A 24,598-nucleotide genomic window follows, 5' to 3' on the forward strand; every position below is an offset into this window, starting at 1 on the left:
TCTGTTTAAGTCACAAACAAAATTCCAGTCCCTAGACCTTGTCTTTCTGGTATTTTTTTTTTTTTTACTTTCAAACATGTAGGAAATTCATAAGTGCAGGGTTTGTGGATGCCTTGTAAGCCAGGCATAGATCACTCTTCAGAAATCTGTAGGAGACTTGAGTAGAGGGAAAGAGCTGTACGGCGTTCTGCACAAGGCAGGTTTATTGTGCCTTGTATCCTTTTTGTAAGGAATCTCTGCGGTTGCTGTAGTTGCTGCATATGCCTGGCCAAGTACATATCAAAGGGAGCATTGTACACTCTGGTTGGTCTGATAAGGCTGGAGTATAGTAGGATAATTACCTCTTTGGACTTGGATGCCATGCTGTTACTTATAAGTTAAGCGACATAAAAGGATTTCCTCACCACTGTGGCCACGTGGTGGTCGAAGGTAAGGCTACTGTCTGTGTGTGTGTACCCAGATCCCTGACCACTGGGTTCACTCTTAGGGGCATATTGTCAACATGGTAATAAGTAGGAATGGTTGACTTCCAAAAGGGTACAATTATGCTTTTCTTAGCATTGAGTTTAAGACCATGGCTTTGGCACCATTTGTTAGTCAGAGATGGATCTTCTTGAAGAATGCTAATGTCTTCAGGGGAATCGATGAACCCCCCCTCCCCCCAGCTTAGTCATCTGCAAGCATTAGTCATCCGTAAACCTGCAACATTTGTTTCCATTTCAGTGAAATAGATGCCAAAAAGGAATCTTCGTCTTGCTTCTAAAAGGGAGAAAAATCGGGAAGGAGTCTCTTCATTTTTTTGTGTGTTCCTCTACCTGAACATCACTAGGAGAAAGGCAGTCCTTCATGACAAAAGGGATAAACAAAGATCTGTTAAGTTTCACGTAGTAGACTGAAGATCTGTGGATAATTTGTGTCGCCTGAGATGTCCTCAAAAAAATTGCACATTACTGAGTACTTATGTAAATAATCTTTTAAGGCTGCAGGCTGCAATGTATGCTTTTTAAATGCTATTATGTTGTTTGTAAGATTTCTGTGTATTTTTTTTTTCTTTTAGAGCAAAACAGTGTCTCATTCACACAAAGCTAAGAAGGATCTTGAATCAGAACCAGAGCCCACCAGAATCTCTGAATTCTTTATCGGTGATATATTCATGGAGGTAGAAGAATCTGAATCAGCTGAAAAAAAGAACACGTGAAAAAAGTACTTTTCTGAGGTCAAACAGTTGCACTTCAAATCACTGATAGCTTTTTGGGAAATTTACAAACCTAAGAACGATTGGATTATTTTCATTTATCAGTAGCAGTATAAGATGATATGCAGTTCAATCCTGAAAGATTCTTCCCAATGTTATATGCAGGAGCAGGAGCGGCCTTAGATTAACTGGTGCCCTAGGCAAAAGGGCTTAACGTACCCCCCTACACCACCCCTTTCCCCCATCCTGGTCTGCCTACACCAAATAAATACTGGAAAAGCGCCCCTGCTAGAGCGGCACCTTAGGCGGCAGCCTAGTTGGCTTATGCCTAAGGCCGGCTATGTGCAGGAGCAAGGCTACAAAAGTGTACAGTATGTCTGCATTCATCTCTTGGCCCTTCTCAGGTATCAGTTTTGCCAAAACCATACAATGCCAAATCAAAAAGGTACTGTGATGTTGGTCAACCATATTATTTTTCACCTCGTTGCCTTCAGATACCCTTCTCTTGGTGTGCAAATGGCATATTACCTTCTTATTATGCTGCCTTTTGCATACCATCATTAGCAGGTCTGTGCTTTTTCTTGCATATGGATACATTTAAACTGCTTGCTTAATGTAGGAATTGGTGGCATCCTTTATAATTTGAGTGTTAGATTCCCCTAAGAAGCAAGTCTGCCTTTATTTGTTTTATTATTGTTTTTAACATGCAACCAAGATATTTTAAATCTTCAAGAAAACCACGGGTTATGAGGCTAAATGTTGTGGTATCAAAAAAATTATTTTCTAAAATATGTTAATAAGCAAGCAAAGGTTGCTGAAGTGAATTGGTTTCTAAAATGTAACTTTTCCTAGAAAGTTGTGATAGTTCATTTAAATTATAAAGTTTAGTTTTTCCTAAGTTATCTACATAGTCCACTACTGATACCAGCACATTTACTTGAGACTATTTCCTGTGAGTAAGTAATTAAAGTTACTTTGAATGGGACCTGCTAGTAAGTGGAGCAAATACCCATGAAACAAAACCATTTATTACACCAACTTTACAACCTGAAGAGTAATCTGTTCCAGTCTTGTGCTTCTCTTTCTGTTAGCAATTGTTGCCAGTTTTATGGTGAAATGAGACCTTTTGGTAGCTGTGGTGAAAAATAATTTAACTTAACATACAGGAAATTTAAGAAATATTAATTCTTCAGAATGTTTTTGTCCATAGAATACTGGACATTTAAATTAAAAAAAGGTGGTAAAGTTTTCATGCAAACTAAAAGGTATTACTGCTTTTTTAGTATTTTTGTATATGAATAAAATGATACACATTATGATGAATTCTGCATTTGTTTACCTTTATGAGCTTTTTAAAACCATCCTCCCACCTGGTGTTTATCATACTTCTGAAATGTCCATTGTTAGAACTGTATCAGCAGTGATATTTGTTAACTCCTAAAAATAATACCAGCATCAGTGGTGTTTGGTATCTGTGGATGTGTAAATTTCGAGGCCTACAGTCTCTAATCCTGCATCCCTGTGAGACTGTGCTCTGTGTTAGTTTTCTGTTGCAGCCAGACTCATGATAAATGCTTGTAATAAATACAGCATTGTTTCAGTGCAGCCACGTGCTCATTTCAGTATTTTTCCCCACTACTGGACTATCTAGTATGCTACTGCAACTCCCTGTGATAAGTTTGTTTCTTCCTCAAGCTTAACCTATTTTCTAATGAATGTTTGGCATGGTGTGCTTTTTTCTTTTGTATGCAGTTTTTATTAGTGGCCAACAGCTGCTGAATTGGTATGTTTTTTCCCCGCTCTAACCCTTCTAACACACATACAGGATCCCATATTTATATTCGTAGACATATAGTTTTGCATGTGCTGCACACTAGTTTGTCACTGTCTGGTTTTCAGAAGACAAAGTAGCCTCCCTGGGTAAGTGTATATTTTTTAAGAAAAAAAAATGAACTGCATCTTTTAGGTAGTTGAACTTATTGTATCAGAAATCATGAAATGTGATGGTGTTTCTGTAAGGACCCTTTTGTTTTAAATTACTGACTGCAGTGCCTTGCACATCTTAAATGGTTAGAACTGTGCAATGGAAGCCACGACTGCTCAGAAAAGTTGTATTGAAGTAATAAAGCACATAAGTGAGTAGCTGGTTACAAAAGTAAAGATGCACAAAATGTTTTTGTGCTAATTCTTTTTCTGGCTGTTCCTTAGAAATGATTATGGGGAAGAGCTGAATAACTTATTGTGTAATAAAAGGTTTTTGAAGCCTTTACAACATAAAATGCCTTTAAAACTGCTTTACTCTTCCAATTGAGGAACCATGATTTTTTTTAGAACAATTCACTGTTCTACTCCTTAATGAAGGTCTTAACCCTGTAATGCTTGTAAATTCTGTGAATAATAAATGGTTTTATATATCATTCTTTTGAGCATTGTTTTGTTGATATGAGTAGTATAACTGGTGAGGTGATCTTTTTCACCTAGGGTAATGTTGCAGATTTTTAAGTATATTGTAGTGTATGTGTGTGCATGATTATGTTGTGTTGTTATAACACTTTTCTTCTAAAATTGCTTATATTCCTTTTTTTCATTAGTTCATATACATTTACATGGTTTTGAGCCTCCCCAGCAGTTGTTACAGGTATCTTCTCCATCACTTTCCCTATGGTGTTTGTATTAGCCACTTCTAGAATAAAGGTTCTAGAAATTTGAACATTGTTTTCGGCATGAAAGAGGGCCATGGTTGCATTCCATTATTAATCATTTTGGCTTAGTTATATATTTTAATTTAATCTGCTGTTAGACTCCACTATGCACACTTTCCCTGTGTTCAGTGTACCAAGTAGAGCTGTAGCAGAATACTGTCAGGTCAGATGACTTTCTTAGTCTTGGTGTAAGCTTTTTCCCCACTAGCATTTATTTTGCAACACCAACACACAGATTTCCCTTTGTCCTGTGTGGTTTGCATTTTCTTCATTAAGGTTTTCAGCAATGTAGACAGCAAATAGAAACCTACTTATAAGAAATGTAGTCACGCAACCACTGTTATTTAGGTATGACTCTGTGTTATGAGTAATTCTTCACTTTCAGTGACGTGTATGTCAGCTTACCATAGCTAGTTTCCTGTGTATATGTTGTTCACTGGTAGACTTGGTTTCCTATCCCTGCTAAAGCACCCAAGTACGCTCTTGCTACTTAAGGCTGATGTACATATAGAAGTAACATTAAAATATCACTTACTAGGTTGAGAAAACCTATTGACACTTTTCAAGTACATGTCCAACATAATGAACAAACACTAAAACTTTTAATATGGGTGCCATATTGCAACACAAATATCTGATGCATCCATTTCAGTGACATATGAGAAATCTTCTGTAGGCCAGTTGAAGGAATATTGTTTGACCTCGTTTCTTTGGATCATGTAGTAAGTAAGTGGTTTGGGCCAACAGGAAGAAAATGATGTGCAGTGTAGCAATCACTGGGTCATCCTTCAGTAATTGGGAACGGGGCTGTCTATCAGCTGGTCTGGTATTCATTGGAGGGTAAAGCTCAAGCATTTCAGTATAATGAACAGTATAGAGATGCACAGACGTATGTTTCATGACATTTTACAACACAGTTAGCCAACAGAAAATCCTTCTGAAGGTTACTGTTCGTCATTATACAGCTACTGTTCCCTTATACATTCATCCAGCTGTCATAAACATCTGTAAATTCTCTGTTAATGTATCCTATTCCACTCTGTTTATCAATTTATTCTAGGGCTCCACAACTATCTCATTTAAATACTGTTTTCTGGAAAATTCTAAAATCTCACCTCTTTAGCTCATTTTACTGTTTCTACTAGCCTGATTTAATTATTCCTTGTATGGCCTTCACAAGTGGACAACTTACTTCACGTTCTCTTGAATCCACTGTTATGGCCTTGCTTCTCTTCATTGTGTTTCCATTAACATTTCCTTATCACATTGCATTATATGGGCACTCCAAGAATGTGTGCTTCTGAGTCATTCCTTTTTTTTTTTTTTTTTTTTTTTAATGCCTACAGCATTTTATTTATTGTCCTTTTTTTTGTCCTGTGCTGTAACTCCAGGCTGCACACATAGGGGCTGTGTTGTTTGGTTGACAGTAGTAGTGGTGCTGGTGGTAATAGTAGCTGTGATAGCCCAGTGGTTCCCACACATCCCCCTCTTTGACTGACTTTTTTTGAAACACCTTTATTGAATTATCACTTGTGATATACGCACATTTACATTTATTTAAAAGTAATCAAACTGTATTAATAAGTTAAAATTAAGAAACGTTATGCATTACAAACATTGCTGTATATCATATAACCTAAGCAACGTTACATAAATTATTCAATTTCTGCCCCTTCTTTTTTGAACAAGAAACAGGTTTATTAAACCATCACTTATGACATAAGCAATCATACATTTATATAAATGAAAACAAACCAAACCGAGACAATCCTAGTTGCAAAGCATTTTACATCACAAACAATACTGACACACTCCCAGATGCAAACATTATACATCACTTTTAATCCACCCAGTCATTTTCAGTCAAACATTACATAGCCCATTTAAGTCCTGCCTTCTTTTTCTTTATTCCTTCCCTTTATGTACTGCTACCATAATTCCCGTTTTTCTATGTAGTTTGCTCCTACCTTTTTCTAAAGATCTCAATTCCAGTTGTTTTATCTCTGTTACTATATTTACTACCTCTAATGTCATTGGTTTAGTTTTTGATTTCCATTTTCTAGTAATTGTTTTTTTGGCAGACTCCATAGTTCCCAGTTGCCTCTTTCTTTCCCATTACTCCGCCAGCATTTTCTGTTTACCCGAGGAAAAATTCTCCGGAATCTACTTTGGTATAAAAATATCTATGTAAACATTTCCAAGCAAAAATCCTACAATTTTAGATTTTGTTGCATATTTGAGAGACATACATATATCCTCCCATTGTTTCTTTGTGAATTGCTTATCCAGTCTCTCTCCCCAATCCTTTCTAACCTCCTCTGATTGATTCTTAAGCTGTCGTGCAATATTTTATATGAAAATCTTTGACTTTCACGTTTGAGGCAGTCTTGCAAGAAGGTCAGGAATCACTGACCTTCTTCATTTAGACTCTTGCCTTCAAAGGCATCAACAAGCACTATGGAGCTTCTGGTCAAGAATGTGATTGCTGTGGGATGAGTTGTATATTTTCCTGTCTACAGTTCTCTTCAGGTGTCAGAATCAATGGAGCAACCATCGTTAAACTTTCTTCCTGCCTTACCCTTGTAAAATCAGTGTCTGACAGGGAAATGAGGGATCTGATGCTATCCATGTCATTATTGATCACAGCTGTGTCTTGGATCCGACTTCAGATCCAAGCCAGCAAAGTGAGCAACAGCTCCTGAGCTCAAGCTCCTCCCCTCCCATGACTTCCTGTTACCCATAATCTTTAGATCTTGTTTGCCATGATTAGTGAACAGATGTGTTCCATGCTGCTCAAGCTCACTAGTTCAGATAAGTGACTCTTTCTGGGTTTCTTTCTGTCTCTCCCGATCCCTTTTTCCCTCTATAATAGTAGGGGTTTTAGTGTTCAGTAGTTTTTAGAGGTAGTAGTAGGTTTTCCTCCCTCCGCGTTAGTTTTTTGCTGGCTGTTAGGGTTTTACCCACCCTTTTTCCCTTTCCCCTTCCTTTTCTTCTACTTTCTCCCTGGTGTGTGCGTGTTTGGAAGATTTTGTCCTGGGGTTTTCTTTGTTATGGCTGACAAACCCTCTGGCTTTAGACGTTGCTCCTCATGCTGTCGGAAGCTAGCTCCTGCTGACACATGAGGAGTGCATCTACTGTCAAGGAAAGCCCCATGTGGAGATTGAATGGGATATTTGTGCAGGGTTCAGTCTCAAAGCTCTCCTAGACTGTAGGGATAAGTTGCTGCTTAAGAGGCTAGCCAAAGGGGGTTTCTTGGTCTCAGGTTCCCCCTCCAAAGCCCCATCGAATCCCAAGAGGAAGCCTGCTTCCTCTATGGACTCCCCTTCTGAACAACAAAGGCTGTCGGATCCATGTGTCCCGGATCTGAGTCCAGCCTCAGGGGCATCGGCTCCCCTGGCCAGATCTGACTTCTCAGAGAATCTGATCGGATCAAAATCCCCCTTGGCTCCAACAATCTCATCAGATCGTCTGCAGGGAACATTGTACGATTGGATCCGATTGGGTCTTGGGATCTGATGGCTCCCTTGGAGCCGGTTATCATCATTGATCCCCTGGCCACGTCTCGGATCCAAGGAAGTCTAGCAGGTCCTCATCTAGAGACCACAGACACTACTCATTCTGGGTATTCTTCAGTTTCTTCCCTGTGTACTAGGAGTTTGCTCCCATCTGATATGAATCAGATAAGCTTTCTCAAAGCCCAAATGGAACTAGGCTTGCTTCCGTCCCCTAGCCACTTGACGAGGGGCACTTCACCTATCTCTGATCGCCTCTCTTCCTGTCCAACTCCTGGTAGTTTGGCACCCCAGGGTTAGAGCTTGTCTAAGGAGAGGCTATCGGTGTCTGGTAGTGCCCCCACTCCCACACTGCCTGGGTCCCTTGCTGGCTTAACCTCCTTGCCCTTAGAGTTGGCTTTGCCTCAGGTCTTGAGAGATCCCTGGAGGCCACCATGGGGGTTCCAGTCCAGAGTTTTCAGATCATTCCCTTCCCTTGGGGTTCTCTGCCTTGGATAGCTTCAGACCGATATCATCCCAGGATGTCTGTACTGTGCCGGGGTCTCCCCTTCCACCCCAGTTAGTCATTGTCGGTGGGGAGGAGGGTGGGGCATTGCCCAGACCATCTGCCTTCAGGGCGATAGAGAGGACGGTCTCCAGTTGGTCGGCAGCCTCTTCCTCGGCTCTGGACTCAATCCTTCCTGGTTCTGTTTTGGGTGATGAGCCTGCATCATTGGTTCGGGGTCAAGCCCCCTGGGATCGCCTTTAGAAGAGCATTACCCCCCATAGGGGTACCCTCCTCCTCCAAGTCCTTCCCAGAGCCCACGGTGGAGGAGCCTCCTTGGAAGAGGACGTGCAAGAGGAGGCACCTAGACTCCCCTTGAGAGTTGTTCATGGAAGACATGGATTTCGAGGAAGGGGACGGGTCCTCTAGACTACTGTCCAAGGAGGTGTCCTTTGGTGACATACTTGAGATCCTGAAAGAGCGAGGCGGATGGTCTTCCCCCCACCCTATCCTCCAAGGAATCCGTGTTTCTGAAGGGGTTTGGGGTGGGCCCATCTTCCTCCTGGGTGTTTCCCCCTGTGGATGAGTTAATCCAACTCATTGCCAGCAGGGCGTGAAAAGAGCCAGACACAGTCGAACTGGTCCCCAAGAGGAAGGATAAGTTTCTCAGTCCCCCAAAGACCAGCCATTCTGGAATAAAGGTGCCCCTATAGATGCTATTGTGGTTGCTGCAGTCACCAAGAAAGATCTCGCGGAACAGAGGTCTACGGTCCATCCCCATAATATAGAGTCTAGGGCAATTGACCATTCTGGGAAGTGCGTGTATACCTCAGTTAAGTTCGGACTGAGGACTACAAATTACATGGCACACTTTACACTGCTGCAAAGGGATTTGGTTTCGAAACTTTCATCTTCCCTTTCGGAGTTGCTGCCTCCGGAGAGCCTTAAGTTGGTTTCTCCAAAGCTCTCCACACACACTTCCCTAGCTAATGCCTCGATGAAGTTGATCTCAAATGCAGTCGAGGCCACTTCACAAGCAGCAGGTACAGGCATTGCTATTAGGCGTCATGCCTGGCTTCGCCTTTGCGGGTTTGCAGACAAGTTTAAGGTATCCTTTACCAATGCCCCCTTTGGTGGATCTACTCTCTTTGGTCCCTCGGTAAAGGAAACCATGACCCGCAGTGAGCAGGAGGGAAATACCTTGTCCACAGTGAGGATCAAGTTTTCTACTCCCCAACGTTCCTTCTCTAAGACTCAGAGGGGTAGTAAAAAGCTATTGTTCCACAGGACGTAGTCTTCCTTCCTTCCAGGATGCTGTTAAGGAATCCTCTTCTTACAAACAGGATTTGATGGGCAGATGCCACCACAGAAGCAGAGGGGACCACAGAATCAGGGCTTCTGAGAACCCTTCTTGGAGAGGCCCCCACAGCACTCCTGAAGTGCTGCCTATCTGCCTTGCCCTGGAGGCAGTCAGGAGTCATATCTCCTTGCACCACCTGACTTGAGCTGCTATTATCTCAGACCAGTAGGTGCTAAACATTGTGTCCAGGGGAAACTTTATACCCTTCAGTCACCCCCCAAATCCAAAAGTCACTCCCTGACATCCCACCCCGCTAAAGGGAGTTAGATTTCAAAGAGGTGCAAGACCTCCTTCAAAAAAGGGCCATCCAGAGGGTCCTAACAGGACAACAAGGATCCGGTACTTACTCTTGCTTCTTTTTAGTGTCCCAAAAAAAGGGGACCTGCATCCCATTCTGGACCTCAGCTTGCTGAATTTATTGGTCAAGAAGTCAAAGTAGTTCAGGATGGTCACTGTTCAGTCCATCCTTTCACTTCTGGGCAAAGACAATTGGATGTGCTCAGTAGATCTCAAGGATGCGTACTATCACATAAAAACAGACAGGCAGTGCAGAAGATTTCTGCGCTTCCAGCTGAGGGCCAATCATTATCACTTCAGAGCCCTGCCCTTCGGTCTCACCTTAGCCCTCTGGGTATTTACCAAACCTTTGGCAGTGGTAGCAGCCCATCTCTTGCTGCAGGGTTTTTAGGTCTTTTCTACTAGTCTTTGACATTCTGGGCCAGGACGTCCTTGGATGACATTTGTGCTGCTGCCACTTGGTCAACCCCCCATACATTTGTAACACATTACAAGCTGGATTTGGTATCTAGGGGTAGCACCTCATTTGGTGGTTCTGTGCTCTGGCATGTCCTTCCTTGAGACCTCCCAGGATTTGGGACTCTGACCTATCCATGATCAGTAATGACACGGATAGCATCAGATACCCTAACTTGAAATCTGTGCTATCCAGTGTCATTATTCATCACGTTCCCACCATCCGTCCCCCTCCTTCTGGTGACCAGGGGATTCTTGGAGTAATGATGTGTTTGGTTCTGATGTTCCTGGGTGTGGACAGTGTCGCTGTTCAGATATTTATCTAGCAAACTTGATCTGTGGATTATGGGTAACAGGAAGTCATGGGGAGGGGAAGGGCTCAATCTCAGGAGCTGTCACTCACTTTGCCTGTTCGGATCCGAGGTCGGATCCAAGACCAATCCGTGATGAATAATGACACTGAATAGCACAGATTCTAAGTTATGGTAAGTGCATAACTCTTTTTATTTCTGATTCCTTGATCCAAGGGTCTCAACCCAGGCGGCTCTGGCCACAATTAGTTAATCCAGATTACATAAAGCTGATTGAAATTATTTTGCTGACCTTGTCAGCATAAGTTGAATCCTTTTGCCACCTCTGTTGTGGGTTAGGAATTCAGTATTATCCTCTTTGACATCGGAATCAGTGTTGACATTTCCAGCTTGATGGAAGCAATGTGGGTAAATTCAGCTGTGGCATTAAGGTTGATTGCAGCTGTGGCTCTGTCTTAACAACCATCTACTGCTTGCATGTTTCAGACATCCATTCTGTTTTGTCCCAAACTTCAACTTGGGACCCTGCCTTTTTTGGCAAATGGACCAGCTTCATTCTCAGTATAGTAGACGAAAGATGTCCGAGAGTCTGTTCCTTCTCTTCAGGACATAGATGTTGCCCATCCCCTTCTGTGTTTCAGAGGAAGAGCTGTTTTAGAAGGAGGCACCTTAGCTCCACTTTGGAGTCCCCACACCAATGTGGATGAGGATGGGAAGAGCGCACTTTGTCTGTCATCCCCTGGATGACCTCATATTTAGGATGTATTGGAGATGATGCCTCAGAAAGGATGATAAACCTTCTAAGCCTTTGTCCTCTGTGGAGAGATTACTATGTAATATCTTCAGGTCTTCCATAAAGTCTTTATACTAGTTCTGCCCTCTTTGGGTATTAAGATAGCTACTGAAGTTACTTGGACTGCCTTGAACATGGTGGCTTCCAACCAACATAAGGTTAATAGGATTCTTTGTCTATGCAGGGACTTTTATTTTTGTCAAGCACTCCCAAAGCAGGTACCTCGATCTCTGCAGCTTCTCTCAAGAAGATTTTTACTGCTCAGATTCCATTGTTTCATCCACCCAACAAGTAATTTCTGGTGATGGCCCACCTCAGAAAGAATGCTGTGTGTACATGCCTTGAGGACATTTTATTATCTTCGATATGTGATGGGCATTCTCCCATCAAATTGCAAATAAGATATTGTCCACTGTAGTACTATTCTCTGATAGACTTGACTTGGAAAAAGTAGTGTACCAGTCAGCCATGCCGTTAACCACACACAGCCTTCCTCATATTGCAAGAGACTTTTTATAAAGCAGAACCTGTGATCTGAATGGCAACTAAGGGCATGTTGGTTCATTGTTCTGTTTGGATTTGCCTTATTGACTTTACCAAGGACTCATTGGTGATTTACATAAATCCCCTTGTCTAGTCCTGAAATTTTTAGTCCAGTGGCTCAAACCTATATTAACAGAATAGAGAAACAGAGGAAGACCTTGTCAGTAGTAATCAGGATCACATTTTGCCTTTCCTCAGTATGTTTACTCGTAGTCTGAAAAGAGTAGTTGCTTGTTATGTTTTTTTATAAGCAAAATAATCAAGACTGTGGCAGAAGGTCAAGTTCTTCAGTTCCTTCCAGAGGGATTTAGCCAGCTGTGACAAGAGTACTTGGTGTACAGCTGACAGCTGTTGTTGGATGCTTGCAGCCCTGAAGACTTGCCAAAATGTTCTCTGGAGGCAATTGGGGGTCATATGTTACATCACTAGACAAACTCATTCTCCATCCCCACTGATTGTATGAGTGCAGTCATCCCTAGAGGCTACAAAATTTCCTTTTATCCTTTCTTGTTTTTCCTTCTCCTCCTTTGCAGGACATCCCACCCCTTCAAAGGAAGGTGGCAAAGACAGTAGTGCATCACATCTTGTACAAGTGAGCCATACAGGAGGTCCAGTGAAATGAGAGGACAAGATTTTTACTCCAGGTTCTTTTGGTGCACAAGCAATACCAGAAACATCAAGCCCATTCTGTATCAAAGCAGCCTAAACACTGTTACCAAAAATGACTTCTGTATGGTTTTATTTAGACAATCCTTTGTCTAGTCGAAGAAGATTAGATGTGTTCTGCAGACCTCCAGGACACTCATCTGCATATTATGATCTACAAGCAATGCTGATGTTCCTTCAATTCATAGCTGGAGACAGTTATTTTCAGTTTCAGATACTTATGTTTGGTCTCTCATCAGCCCACATATTTTTCATAGGTTTTGGTTAAGCATGCAGCCAGTAAAACCATTAAGAAGCTCATCCAAATCACTCATAACTGATGGGAGACAAGGACCCCCCTCCCATTAAGTTGACTCTTCTCATGTATGCTAGGTGGAAACTTGTAATCGCCCATCTAGTCATTCAGGCTAGTTGTTAGGGAACTGCTATGCTTTATATGTAAGGACAGCCTCTTTGACAAATGGAATATGCTGGGTTAGGTACCTGTAATGATGTTTTATGATGTTGGAGTGGTAGTATAGGTTTAGGTCTCTAGAGTGGGTGTTTGAGGTACCACTAGCTCTTGAAGTGGAGGAATTCAGAGTGCGCTGGTTCATTCATAGCACAGAAGTCTAAGCAGAGATCACCACTCAGAAATTTATATGACACTGTGTAGAGGGACAGGACTTTTAATCTATTAGAGTAATTGATAATAGTGAGATCTTTTTGGTGAGGAAACATTAAAATATTCATTATTCCTACTGTTGCAGTAGCCCTTATGCTTACTGTAACAGTAGAAATAATGTTGCAGTGGCCCTTAGATTATATGGGTTGGCGGCCAGGTTCAGAAAGTTTTGGCTCCCCTCCCAAGCTTCCATGCTGACTGCTGATTGGCTAATCCCCGAGAGGGAAATCAGCAGTCACAGTAAAGCTTTCTTCGGTACATTCTTGCCATATCAAGAAAAAGCATTTTCTCAGGCTTCACAGGAATAGCAATTGTCTTAAGAGCATTGTTTCTGGCAGATAAATCCCCACTGGGGAAACCCTCCCCTCAGAAATAGTTTCCTTTCAGGGAAAAAAATAGCATTTATTCTATTTTTTTTTTGCCTTAAAACACTATTTCCCCTTTAAGAAATTCAGTATTTTTTCCACAGTATTCGAAGTTTCCTGTTCAGGACTGCTATTTTTAATTAAGAAATGTTTATTAATGTATTTGGAGTTAGTTATATATTACTTTTGTAAGCATTCAGTTTTGTGTGACAGAAAGTTAATGGAAAACTAGCAAGAGTGTGTATCAATATGATGTTTATGCTCACTTTGTGACAACCCATGTGCCATATTGATTTCTGTCACAGTGTATGCAAGTGTTTTAACAGTACTGATTCGGTTAATTTACTTTTTCTCAATTAAGGCACTGGGTAAATTCTTGAGTTTGTCATTGTGCAGATTGTGAAAATTGAGCGACAGCTTACCTTCTGACTGACTCACTACAGCTACTCTTGCTGCTTTTTGTACTTCTGCCCTGGTTACAGCATAGATACTCCAGTCTGGCTGGATTTCTTCCTGCAGTACTTTGAAAGAAAAAAAAAACACTTACTATTGAATCCTTGCCATTGCCATGGACTCTGGCTATGCCTCAGCCAGTAGTGGATGAACCTGCAGTGGTCATTGTTTGTTTTTCAGACAACTTGTTTACCTCCCTGGCTTACTCTGCTGTAGTCCTTCCTGCCAGCATGAAACAGTGGTCATCTGTGTCCTCTTTGGCTGTTCCATTGTGTGATGCAAGCATTGGAAAACCATCTTCTCTAGGTATATGAGACACTCCAGGATATTCTTCTCCTTTGAGTTGGTCCTCTTCTGTTGTAACTCATAAGATAAAACAAGAAATTAAGTGTTCTTTTGATGAAATTATTACCTTTAAAAAAATTAGATGTTATGTAGTCCTATCTCGCCATTATTCTTCACCTGTGGGTTCGGAGTCGACAGTCGGCTCCGACTCGGCCTATATACTAGCTCGAAAGTCTTTGATTGGCTGGCTAAGATAGTATCCCACAATACCATGCTCCACATCCCCAGATCTCATTTGCCGCTTGTAGAGCTCGGACGTGGTCTCGATTTGGCTTGGCTAAGTACCTTTTGAAAACTAATTTTCTTGGAAAATTTCTTGAGAAATCACCTGATATTGTTTGATGTTTAATTAGATTTTGTGTGAGAGCGATTGCTGGCATTTCTGGTTCTCTTGTGTGTGCTTGTGCGTTTTTGTGGTATCCCTTTCCTCGGGCTAGGCCCGTTTGAGTTAGAGGACCTAGTCCTCCCTTGTGTTTGTATGTCGGACTTTGTTGTTGTTCTCTTGTGTGGAGACCGTTTTAATTAGAGGTCTCGTATCGTTGTGTCTAGTCAGTGACCGTCTGTTATAGTAGGCGCTCGCTTCCCGCCTTTTCTTCTCGGTTACGAGAAAGTTCTATGTTTAGTTCTATCATGTCTAAAGAGCAAAAAGAACATAAGCCTTCCGGCTTTAAAAAGTGTTCGAAATGTGCATATAAAATGTCTATTACAGACGGACATTCCGGCTGTGTTTATTGTCTTGGAGCCATCCACCTTCAGGAGTCTTGCAGTTTTTGTCACTCCTTTAGTCCTCGGGTGCTCCAAGAAAGGAAAAATAAGTTGATACTAAAGGGTCTATTAAAACCATCCTTCGAGGAAAAGTTAGCTTCGACTCCCAGCTCCGAGTCGAAGTCTAAAGCTTCTAAGTCCAAAAAGAGATCGCCGGCTCCATCTTTGGTCTCGGAGCCGCCCTCTAAGATTTTGGTTGTGGAATCTGCTTCCTCGGCTCCACCGATCTCGGAGCCGCAGGAAGTCACTGTTTTGACTGAACCTTCGACCGCTCCGATAATTTTGGAACCAATTCGGAGCCGGTCTCCAAGTTTAAGACAAGTCTCTCCAGATAAGAGGTTTGCTTCTCCATCGGTTTCCTCCAAATCCTTCAGGCTTTCAGATCTGGACGTGGATAAGGTGGTGCAGTGGCTCCTGGAATCGCCAGTGCTGGCTAAACTCTTCTCGGCTCTGACCCAGTCGGTTCCAGAGCCAGCCCTGTTAGTAGTACTTGCTATTCCTCCTCCGAGCGCATCGTTGTCTTCGGAGCCGGTGAGCTCCGCTCCGATACCCCAACTGGGATTCTCGGTATCGACTTCGGCTCCGACCCTGTCGGCTCCTTCCACAGGGTCCGGGACTCGAGTCTCTTCTGTCGGCGCCGAGGGGGATGACTCGGAGCACAGGTTGGTGCCGAGCCTTCCTCTGGGCGTGTCGGCAGGGGGGACTCCGGCCCTGGTCATGGCCCTAGAGGGCGGTCGGTCCTCAGACTCAGGGGGCCCCGCCTTCGAGGCAAGCACGCTGGCTGGTTCAGCTACCTCCCTCGGATCAGTTCTCCTGTCCCCTACTGCACTGGCGAGAGCTTCTGACACTCCTCTGTCATTGGACAGCAGGGCGCAAAGGCCCAAGGACACCCCCATGAGCGGTCCCCTTCCTTCTGAGGAACCCTCAGACTCTGTGCCTGAGGAACCCCCCAGAAAGAAATCTTGTAAGAGGAAGCATATAGATTCCCAAGACGAGTCCCTCACTTCAGATACTGACCTCGAGGAGTCGGAGGTGTCCCCCAAGTCTTCCTCTGAGGATGTTTCATTTTCCGAAATACTGGAGATTTTGAAACAAAGTGGAGACTGGCCTTCCAAACACCTCTCCAAGGAGGAGTCAGTATTCCTTAAGGCCTTTGGCGCCCAGCCTTCCGCCTCCTGGGTATCTCCACCCTTCGATGAGCTCCTAGACTTAATTTGTCAAAGGGTGTGGGAGACCCCTGACTCAGTGGAGCCTGTCCCTCGACGGACGAACAAATTTTTGTCTGCCCCCCAAGGGAAGGAATTTCTGACAAAAAGAACCCCAGTAGATGCTATGGTGGCGGCAGCCGCCACACAGAAGGAAGTTGCGGAATCTTCCTCTACGGGTCATCCCCCGAACAAGGAGTCCAGGATGATGGACCGCTACGGGAAGCGTACCCTTTCTTCAGCGACCTTTACCCTGCGGTCGCTGAATTACTTGACTCATTTCACGCGGCTCCAAAGAGATCTCCTTAAAAAGGTAAGAGATACTCTCAGGGGTAATGTTCCTGAGACGGTGGCTCAAACAGTCAACGCTCAGCTTTCCACTCTTAATTCTATTGCGAACTCGTCCATGCGACTCATCTCGTACGTGGCCGAGGGAGCAAGTAGGGTGGTCAGTTCAGGAGTGGCCCTCAGGAGGCAGGCCTGGCTACGCCTGTGTCACTTTGCGGAGACATTGTCTTCCTTTACTGATGCCCCTTTTGACGGTTCTTCCTTGTTTGGGACCAAAGTAAAAGACACACTCACCAGGTGCGAACAAGAGGGTAAGACCTTGTCTGCCGTGGGAGTCCGTTTTTCCCTACCGTCGAGACCTTATCCCAAGGCTCAGCGGGGGGGAAAGATGTCGTTCAGAAAATCACAGAGGTAATTTCCTGATGCACAAGGTGAGACCCCCCCTCGAGGCAGGGGGGGGCATACTCTGGAAGACGCCGCCCCAGAAGCAGAGGGGGCCCCCGCAACTCAGGGGACCAGGATTCTTTCCGTGGTTCTCCATACTCTCACTCTTGAGGGTGTGCCTGGCTGCGCTTCTCCGGAGCCAGTCGGGGGTTGGATTTCCCATTATCCAGAAGCCTGGGCAAGAATAACCCAGGACAGATGGGTTTTAGGGATAATCGCCGGAGGTTACACCATTCCTTTTCACTCCTTCCCCCCTACCCCCAAAAGGATCCCAGACCCACCACCCGGTCAAAGGGACCAAGCAGCATCAGAGGTCTCTCAGCTGCTAGAAAAAGGAGTCATCCAGCTAGTTCCCCCAGACCAGATCGGATTAGGGACCTACTCAAGATTCTTTTTGGTGCCGAAAAGCACGGGGGACCTGAGACCCATTCTGGATCTCAGCCGACTAAACCATTATGTTCGCAAGTCCAAGTTCCGAATGGTCACACTACAATCAATTCTTCCGCTGTTGGCAAAGGAAGTATGGATGTGCTCCATCGACCGGAAGGATGCCTACTACCACATAAAAATGGACAAAGCATCCCGGTGTCATCTGCGCTTCCGGCTGGGAGCCAGACACTTCCAGTTTCGAGCCCTGCCCTTTGGTCTCACCACAGCCCCCAGGGTGTTCACCAAATGCATGGCAGTGGTGACGGCTCACTTGAGGCGTCTAGGATTCCAGGTGTTTCCTTACCTGGACGACTGGCTCCTAGCCGCCCCCACCAAGCATCTACTTTGTCAAAACAGAAACTATACCATCAGCATTTGCCATCAGCTAGGCATCTCAATAAACTGGAAAAAATCTGCCTTGCTACCCTCACAGCGTGTCTTATTTATAAGAACAGAGTTGGATACTATTCGGATGAGAGCGTTTCTGCCCATGGAAAGGATCAAGAGGTTACAAGGGCAGGTTTAGAAGATGATACCTTTGACACGCGTAAAGGCAAGGCTAGTGCTGCAGCTACTAGGCACGATGGCATCCACTATCATGATGGTTCCTTTAGCGAGGCTGCACATGCGCATCTTACAGTGGCTCCTGTTCGCCCAGTGGTCCTTTCAGAGTTTGCCTCTATCTCATCCCATCTTGATCACAAACATATGCAGACAGGATCTGAGTTGGTGGCTGTGCACCAACAACCTAGTAGTAGGGAAACCGTTCTCTTCACCCGACCCGGTAGCCACAGTGACCACGGTCGCCTCCCGGATAGGGTGGGGGGGCATTATCTCGGCAGGTTGGTCCAAGGTACGTGGCAGGAACACGAGATGAATTTGCACATAAATGTCCTGGAGATGAGGGCAGTGCTCCTAGCATTGCAGGCACTACAACATGTCCTTCCCGACCGGGACGATTGCGATACACTCAGACAACATGTCCATAGTGTGGTATCTCAACAAACAAGGGGGAACCCGATCATATCCACTATGCAGGGAGGCTATGAGAGTTTGGAAATGGGCGATAGCTTCCCACAGGACCTTGATAGCAACGCACATTCCGGGGAAAAACAATGTGATTGCGGACAAGTTAAGCAGGGCTATCCTTCTGCCCTACGAGTGGACCCTGAACCACCAGGTGGCGGACAGCATATTCAACAAATGGGGTCAGCCTTGCTCCGACCTGTTTGCCAGCCCTCTCAATGCGAAATGCCACGCATTCTTCTCACTGATACCTCCATTGGGGGGATATCCAAGGGACACTCTTGCACACATTTGGCCCTCGGGTCTGCTATATGCTTTCCCTCCGTTTCCCCTCATCTCGAAGGTGATTCAGAAAGCACTATCTCTGGCAAGCAGATTGATTCTGATCACTCCATACTGGCCTCGACAGGTGTGGTTCCCCTTTCTCCAACAGTTTGCAGTCGAGCCTCCTTGGACTCGGGATGCTCGTCCGGACTTACTGACACATATGTCGGGACAGCTCCACCCCTCCCTGGAGACCCTCCGGCTGACCGCCTGGCTACTCCACTTCCGACCATAGTCAGGTATCACGATTTTTCTCCAAATGTAGTACATATCCTTTCATCCTCTCACAAACCAGCCACTAGGAAGATCTATTCCAGTAAGTGGAAAAGGTTCTCGATATGGGCACAGTCTAAAAATATTGACCCCTACACGGCTCCCATCAACACTGTGCTAGAATTCCTGTCTCAACTGTTCTACCAAGGGTCAGCCCCAGCCACCATGAAAGTTCAACTAGCGGCCATCTCTAATTATCATGTGGCTCATGAACCCAGCTTAATGGCGCACAGACTGTGTAAAGCCTTCATGAAAGGCACACTACTTCTTCGTCCCCCTGTAGCTCAACCAGTTATGCCTTGGGACCTTAATTTTGTTCTGCAGGCGCTCACTCTTGCACCCTTTGAGCCTGCTGCTTCCTGCGATTTGAAATTTCTGACATGGAAATCGGCCTTTCTAATAGCCATTACTTCTGCCAGGAGGGTTTCAGAGCTTCAGGCCTTGTCAGCTAAGCTCCCTTACCTGTTTTGTCATAAAGACAGGGTCTCCCTCAGGCCGAACCCTGCCTTTCTTTCCAAAGTAGTGTCACTGTCTAATATTAATCAATCCATTGAACTGCCAGTATTCTTTCCCAATTTCTCTGACAAGGCGGAGTATCAGTTTCATACGTTGGACGTTCATAGGCAACTCCGCTTTTATCTACACAGGACTAAAGAATGGAGGAAATCAGATCAACTTTTCATTTCATTCTCAGACAACCGCTTAGGATCAGCAGTGTCCAAAGTAACCATTTCTAGATGGCTATCCGGTTGCATCTCCTTTATTTACCAGACAAGAGGCAGAAACATACCATTTCCAGTCAGAGCACATTCTACAAGAGCAGTGTCAACGTCTACAGCATTTCAAGCCAGACTATCCTTGGATGATATATGCGCAGCTGCAACATGGGCTTCTCCTCATACCTTTGTGTCCCATTACAAATTAGATGTGGTGTCCAGGGGCAGGTCTTCCTTTGGCACCACTGTGCTCAGGAGTATCTTTCATTGAGCCACCCGGGATATAGGTGCTAGGGATGCTGTCCCACAGGTGAAGAATAATGGCGCGATAGGACTACATAACATCAATTAGTTATGTACTTACCATAACGCTAGATGTATGTAGTCCATCTCGCCATATATTCCTCATTACCCACCCACTGTCCCCCTACCTGGAGAATTTGGAGGTTCTCCTTTGATAACCCTGGTATTAGTCCCTTTAGACAACTTGTTGGACCTGATCTTCTTGGCTGTGGATCTGTGTGTGTGTGCATTGCACAAATGGCTTTTGTTAGCAGCAAACTAGATCTGGGGATGTGGAGCATGATATTGTGGGATACCATCTTAGCCAGCCAATCAAAGACTTTCGAGCTAGTATATAGGCCTAGTCGGAGCCGACTGTCTGCTCCGAACCCACAGGTGAAGAATATATGGCGAGATGGACTACATACATCTAGCGTTATGGTAAGTACATAACTAATTGTTCCTTACATTGGCTAGACAGGAATTCCAGGAAATAAATCCTGGTATGCAGAAGCCTTTACAGACGGGCATTCCCTGTAAAGTTATTCGTGAGGAAACATGGACTGATGTTTCTGGTTTTGACAGAGGACTTTTTTTTTAGCAGATTCCCAAGCCCAACTCTCTAATTGCAAGGAAAACTAATTCTTATCCTCTTGTGGTGGAATTTATTTTTTAATCATACCATTTCCAGGATGAATGAGTTATTTTTATGGGAACAAGTAGATGTTTCCCCCCTGAACTGAGGAGATGCTATGATATGTTACAAATGGATACAGCTCATTCCTCTTCCATCCCTCCTAGACTGCCAGCCCTGGAAAATGTGTTGAACACTACCTGTACTACTCCTGAAACGCAAACATCAGTCCCTAAAAAAATTTTGTAAGGTACCTCAGGCTAATAAATTTCTGTCACTTTGTGATCCAGCTGCCATTTCAGTTGCATCTTATGCTGGCAAAAGGCCAGTCCTCCGCAGCATTCCTTCACCTGGTGCTACCAAAGGTAAAATGTTGAACCATAGGAATGTCGCCGCCTTCAACTTTAGCCTTCAGAATTCTCAGGAAGGTATGTGGAAACATATGCTCTGTCATATAGACCATCTGAGGAAATTGCTTCTACACTTCCTACAGAAGAAAGCTCTTTTTGAACCAAACTGCTTTTACCCTTTCTAAGGTGTCCAAACATGCTTTGAAGAGTGTGATTGATTGATCAGTTACTGTGTCTAGGGACACGTCTACTGCTGTAGTGTTGAGAAGATATGCTTGTGTGCATAACCAAAAGTTTGCTGCTGGCGTAAAGCCTGAAATCTTGGATGTGGCCTTGGATAAGTGGATATTGCTTGATTCTTGTGCTACCTGGGTTCTTAAACAGTTTGAAAAAGAAGGATATTGATTCAGGGAGTTTCGCCAGTATTTCATTTACCCCAATAGAAATCTTATAGGCCTTGCTGTTAACACACAGGCACACAAACACAAATAAACAAAACTAGTCTTTTTCTGGAAAACAAAATGCAAAGAAGATATAGTCAGACGGTAAAAACAATGTTCTCTTTAGAAAAAGGGACAGGCCAACAGTACAGAATAACTATGCTAGCTAGCATTCCTTAATCTCTTTCCTTGACTCCAGCAAATATCTCTACAATTCTGTTAAAAAAACTGGCTTTCAACATTCCCATTGACAAAATCTTGTTTCGTACTCCTAGGTGTTAAAGGTTGCAGGAGGATTACAGATGGTACTAAAAAATAAAATCCTTGCCACCCTCCTAAACAAATTTTCCCTCCAGTTCAGTCTTTGCACACCTAGGTAGTCATAGAACCAGGGCTTTTAAGTCAAAGGCTTCTACTCCAGAATGTCTTTGGTATCAAAGAAAGAGGCCTGTTACAGACCAGTACTAAATCTTTCACTTTTAATTCTGTACATGAAAGTTTCAAAGTTCAAAATGTTGACCTTGACAGAACCTGTTACCTCATTCCTTGTACAAGTTACTTGATCATTAAAACTAAAAGATCCTTGCTACCATATTCCCATAGCTGTAGGTTTCATAACATTTCTAAGGTTCTATTTCTGCATCACATTATCATTGTCTGCATTACGTTTTAGTTTATCTACAGCACCAAGGGTATTCATAAAATGTCTAGTTCCAGTCATAGGTTATTGCATTAAAAGGGATTTATATCTTTCCTTATTTAGATGACTTGCTTGTCTTTGCAGAGTCTGTATCCAGATGTTGAGTCATTAACATGGGTTATATCTCTTTTGATCAATCTGGGCTTCCAGATAATTATAGCAAAATTCTCCATGACTCCATCTCACAGGATTGTGATGTTCTTTGTGTTTCACTGTTGCAGTCATTACATTTGGGTAATCTGCTGGCAGGTTGCCCTCAGTCGGCCTGAATTCCAAAGTCTTGGGTCCTGCATCGGTTGTTGTCCCCTCTTCCATGATGTCAGGTCATCAGGGGTATAAAGCATGCAGCCGACGCCATTTTCTTTAGTCTTTCTTGCCGCGCGGTGCCTGAAGCAGAAGCATTTCGCAAGTGCCGGTCGGCCGACTACTGAAATATTCAAGTTTGAGTTTCAGAACTGAAGTCTTCACTAAAGCTAAGTACCCCTTTGGGGAAACTTTTTTCTTGCTTTTTACCAATGTCAGAAAAAGTTAATAATTGTATTACTTGTGGGAAGCAAATACCTCACAAGGATTTCCATTTATACTGTATTCCTTGCCTAGGTCCTGATCACAACGTGCCTGGCTGTCGGTTTTGTGCTAGATTTAACCAAAGCACTATTAAGCGTTGGTATATTTTTGCATCAAAGTATTTTGGAAACATATTTAACTACCCAGAAATGTCATCGAATAGCAATCTGACTACTGGAGTACATAAAAAACACAAAGAAAAGGACAGAGAAAGGCAGTCGAGATCCAAAATAGATGACAAAGCTTCTCCTAAGCCAGTTGCTGGTTCGCCAGTACAGAGTGAGGTGCTTTCACAGCCCCTGATACCCGCTACCTTCGAGTCGCAGGCCTCTACCGACACCCATGTGGAGTCCGGCATGCCGAAAGATGCTTAAGGTATTGGACGGATGGATGTATCTACCTCAGATGGGTCCGGAGCCACTGAGCAGGCACCGGCTTCTGAGGGTGTTTTCAGACCTCAACATTTGTATATCAAACTGAGGACAGCTGCAAAACCAAAGACAAAAGCAACTTCTAAAATTAAAAAAAGATGCATGAGCCACGTGCACAGGCCTCTATGCCTAAAATACAGATGATCAAAGTGGCTGAAGACCTTATTACCTTGATCAGGGGTACCCATCCCCCTCCAGATAAGAGGAGTAGGCAAGACACTGAATATGAATCTGCAGATCGGGTTTGTATTTCTTCTGATTCCTCTTCTGATCAGGAATTATCTATACCTCCCTATAAGGATTCTGATGCTGAGGAGTCTATTCCATCTGCATCTCCTCCTGAGGATTATTCATTTGGAGAAACCTTGCATACTTTGAGGGAGTATTTTCACTGGGAGAGTCAAGACTTCTCAGAATCAAAAAAGAGGCTCAGGGATTTCCTTCTTCTCCCTCAGCACAAGCCTTTAGCCATTCCACCAGTTTTAGACATTGTGGATGATGTGTTTTCGGAGTCAAACTTGACCCCTGACTCCTTACTTCCGGCTCCCAGTAAGCCTGACCGATATTACAGGGTACCTGACTCGCACAAATTTTTATTTAGAAACCCTGCTGCTGATCCTGAAACTATTTCACAGGGTCCAAAGGGAGTTAAGGCCTCAACAGCAAAATATCCTACCCCCTCTGACAGAGATTCGAGGGCACTGGACAGATGGGGAAAAAAGGTTTATACATCTGCAACCTTGGCAATCAGGGCCTTAAACTGTCAATTTCATATGCTTAAGTACCAACAACATGTTATGGGATTGCTGAAACAGAAAATGATGTTGATTTCAGAATGTGCAGAAAATAAAGATTTGCAGGAATTATTGCATGCAGCTGAACAAGTTGGAAAGCAACTTTGCACTGTGCTTTTGATTCTTTAGAGGCCTCCTGTGGGCCACAGTTACTGGGTCTGTGATTAGGAGGCATGCCTGGTTAAAGGAACAAAATTTGCCTGATCATGTTAAAGCTAAATTGCTAGATGCACCTTTACAGCATGATTCTCTGGTATTAAGGCAGAAGAGGTTTTAAAGAAAATGGAAGATAAAGCTAAGTCTATGCAAACTGTTAAAGACTTCTTACAAGTGCAGCCTCCAAGATTCAGTAGACACTGGCCTACAAAAAATTGGTCCTTTCCTGTGTCAGACAGAGCTCAAAGGGGCAAATCCAGATGCCCTAAGGGTTCCAGATACCAGGTGTAAGACTCAAACAGGTCAAAGCAATGGGACGTATCCACCTCCAAATCTGGAGGAGATAAAGCGCACACCTACAGAAAGCAATCCCAATGACTTCCCTCTGCCTACACCAAGCACTTATCTTTTAGCAGCACCCATAGGAGGAAAATTAGCACTTTTTGCTCAAAATTGGCAGTTAATAACGCAGGACAAGTGGGTACTAAACATCATATCACAGGGTTACAGATTCCATTTCCACACTCTGCCAATGGCAAATGGTTGGCCAGATCTGCCAAAATATCAATGGGCAGAGGTACAGGTTACGTCACTCATGGATATGGGGGCCATTCAGACAGTACCAGAA

At 43.8% G+C, this 24,598-nt stretch overlaps 1 protein-coding gene across 1 annotated transcript in view; it reads left to right on the top strand.

The window, feature by feature from the left end:
• LOC122795952 (transcription factor TFIIIB component B'' homolog) overlaps positions 1 to 3,612 on the top strand; it is a 905,227-nt gene extending 901,615 nt beyond the window's left edge. Inside the window, exon 14 of the mRNA XM_044064434.1 lies at positions 1,058 to 3,612. Coding sequence (XP_043920369.1) covers positions 1,058 to 1,198 — 141 coding nt within the window. The 3' untranslated portion in view covers positions 1,199 to 3,612. The remainder of the gene's footprint in view (positions 1 to 1,057) is intronic.
• Positions 3,613 to 24,598: the final 20,986 nt, after the last annotated feature.

This window comes from Protopterus annectens, chromosome 2.part2, assembly GCF_019279795.1.
Source record: "Protopterus annectens isolate FY-2018-M chromosome 2.part2, PAN1.0, whole genome shotgun sequence".
NCBI classification, from domain to species: domain Eukaryota; kingdom Metazoa; phylum Chordata; order Ceratodontiformes; family Protopteridae; genus Protopterus; species Protopterus annectens.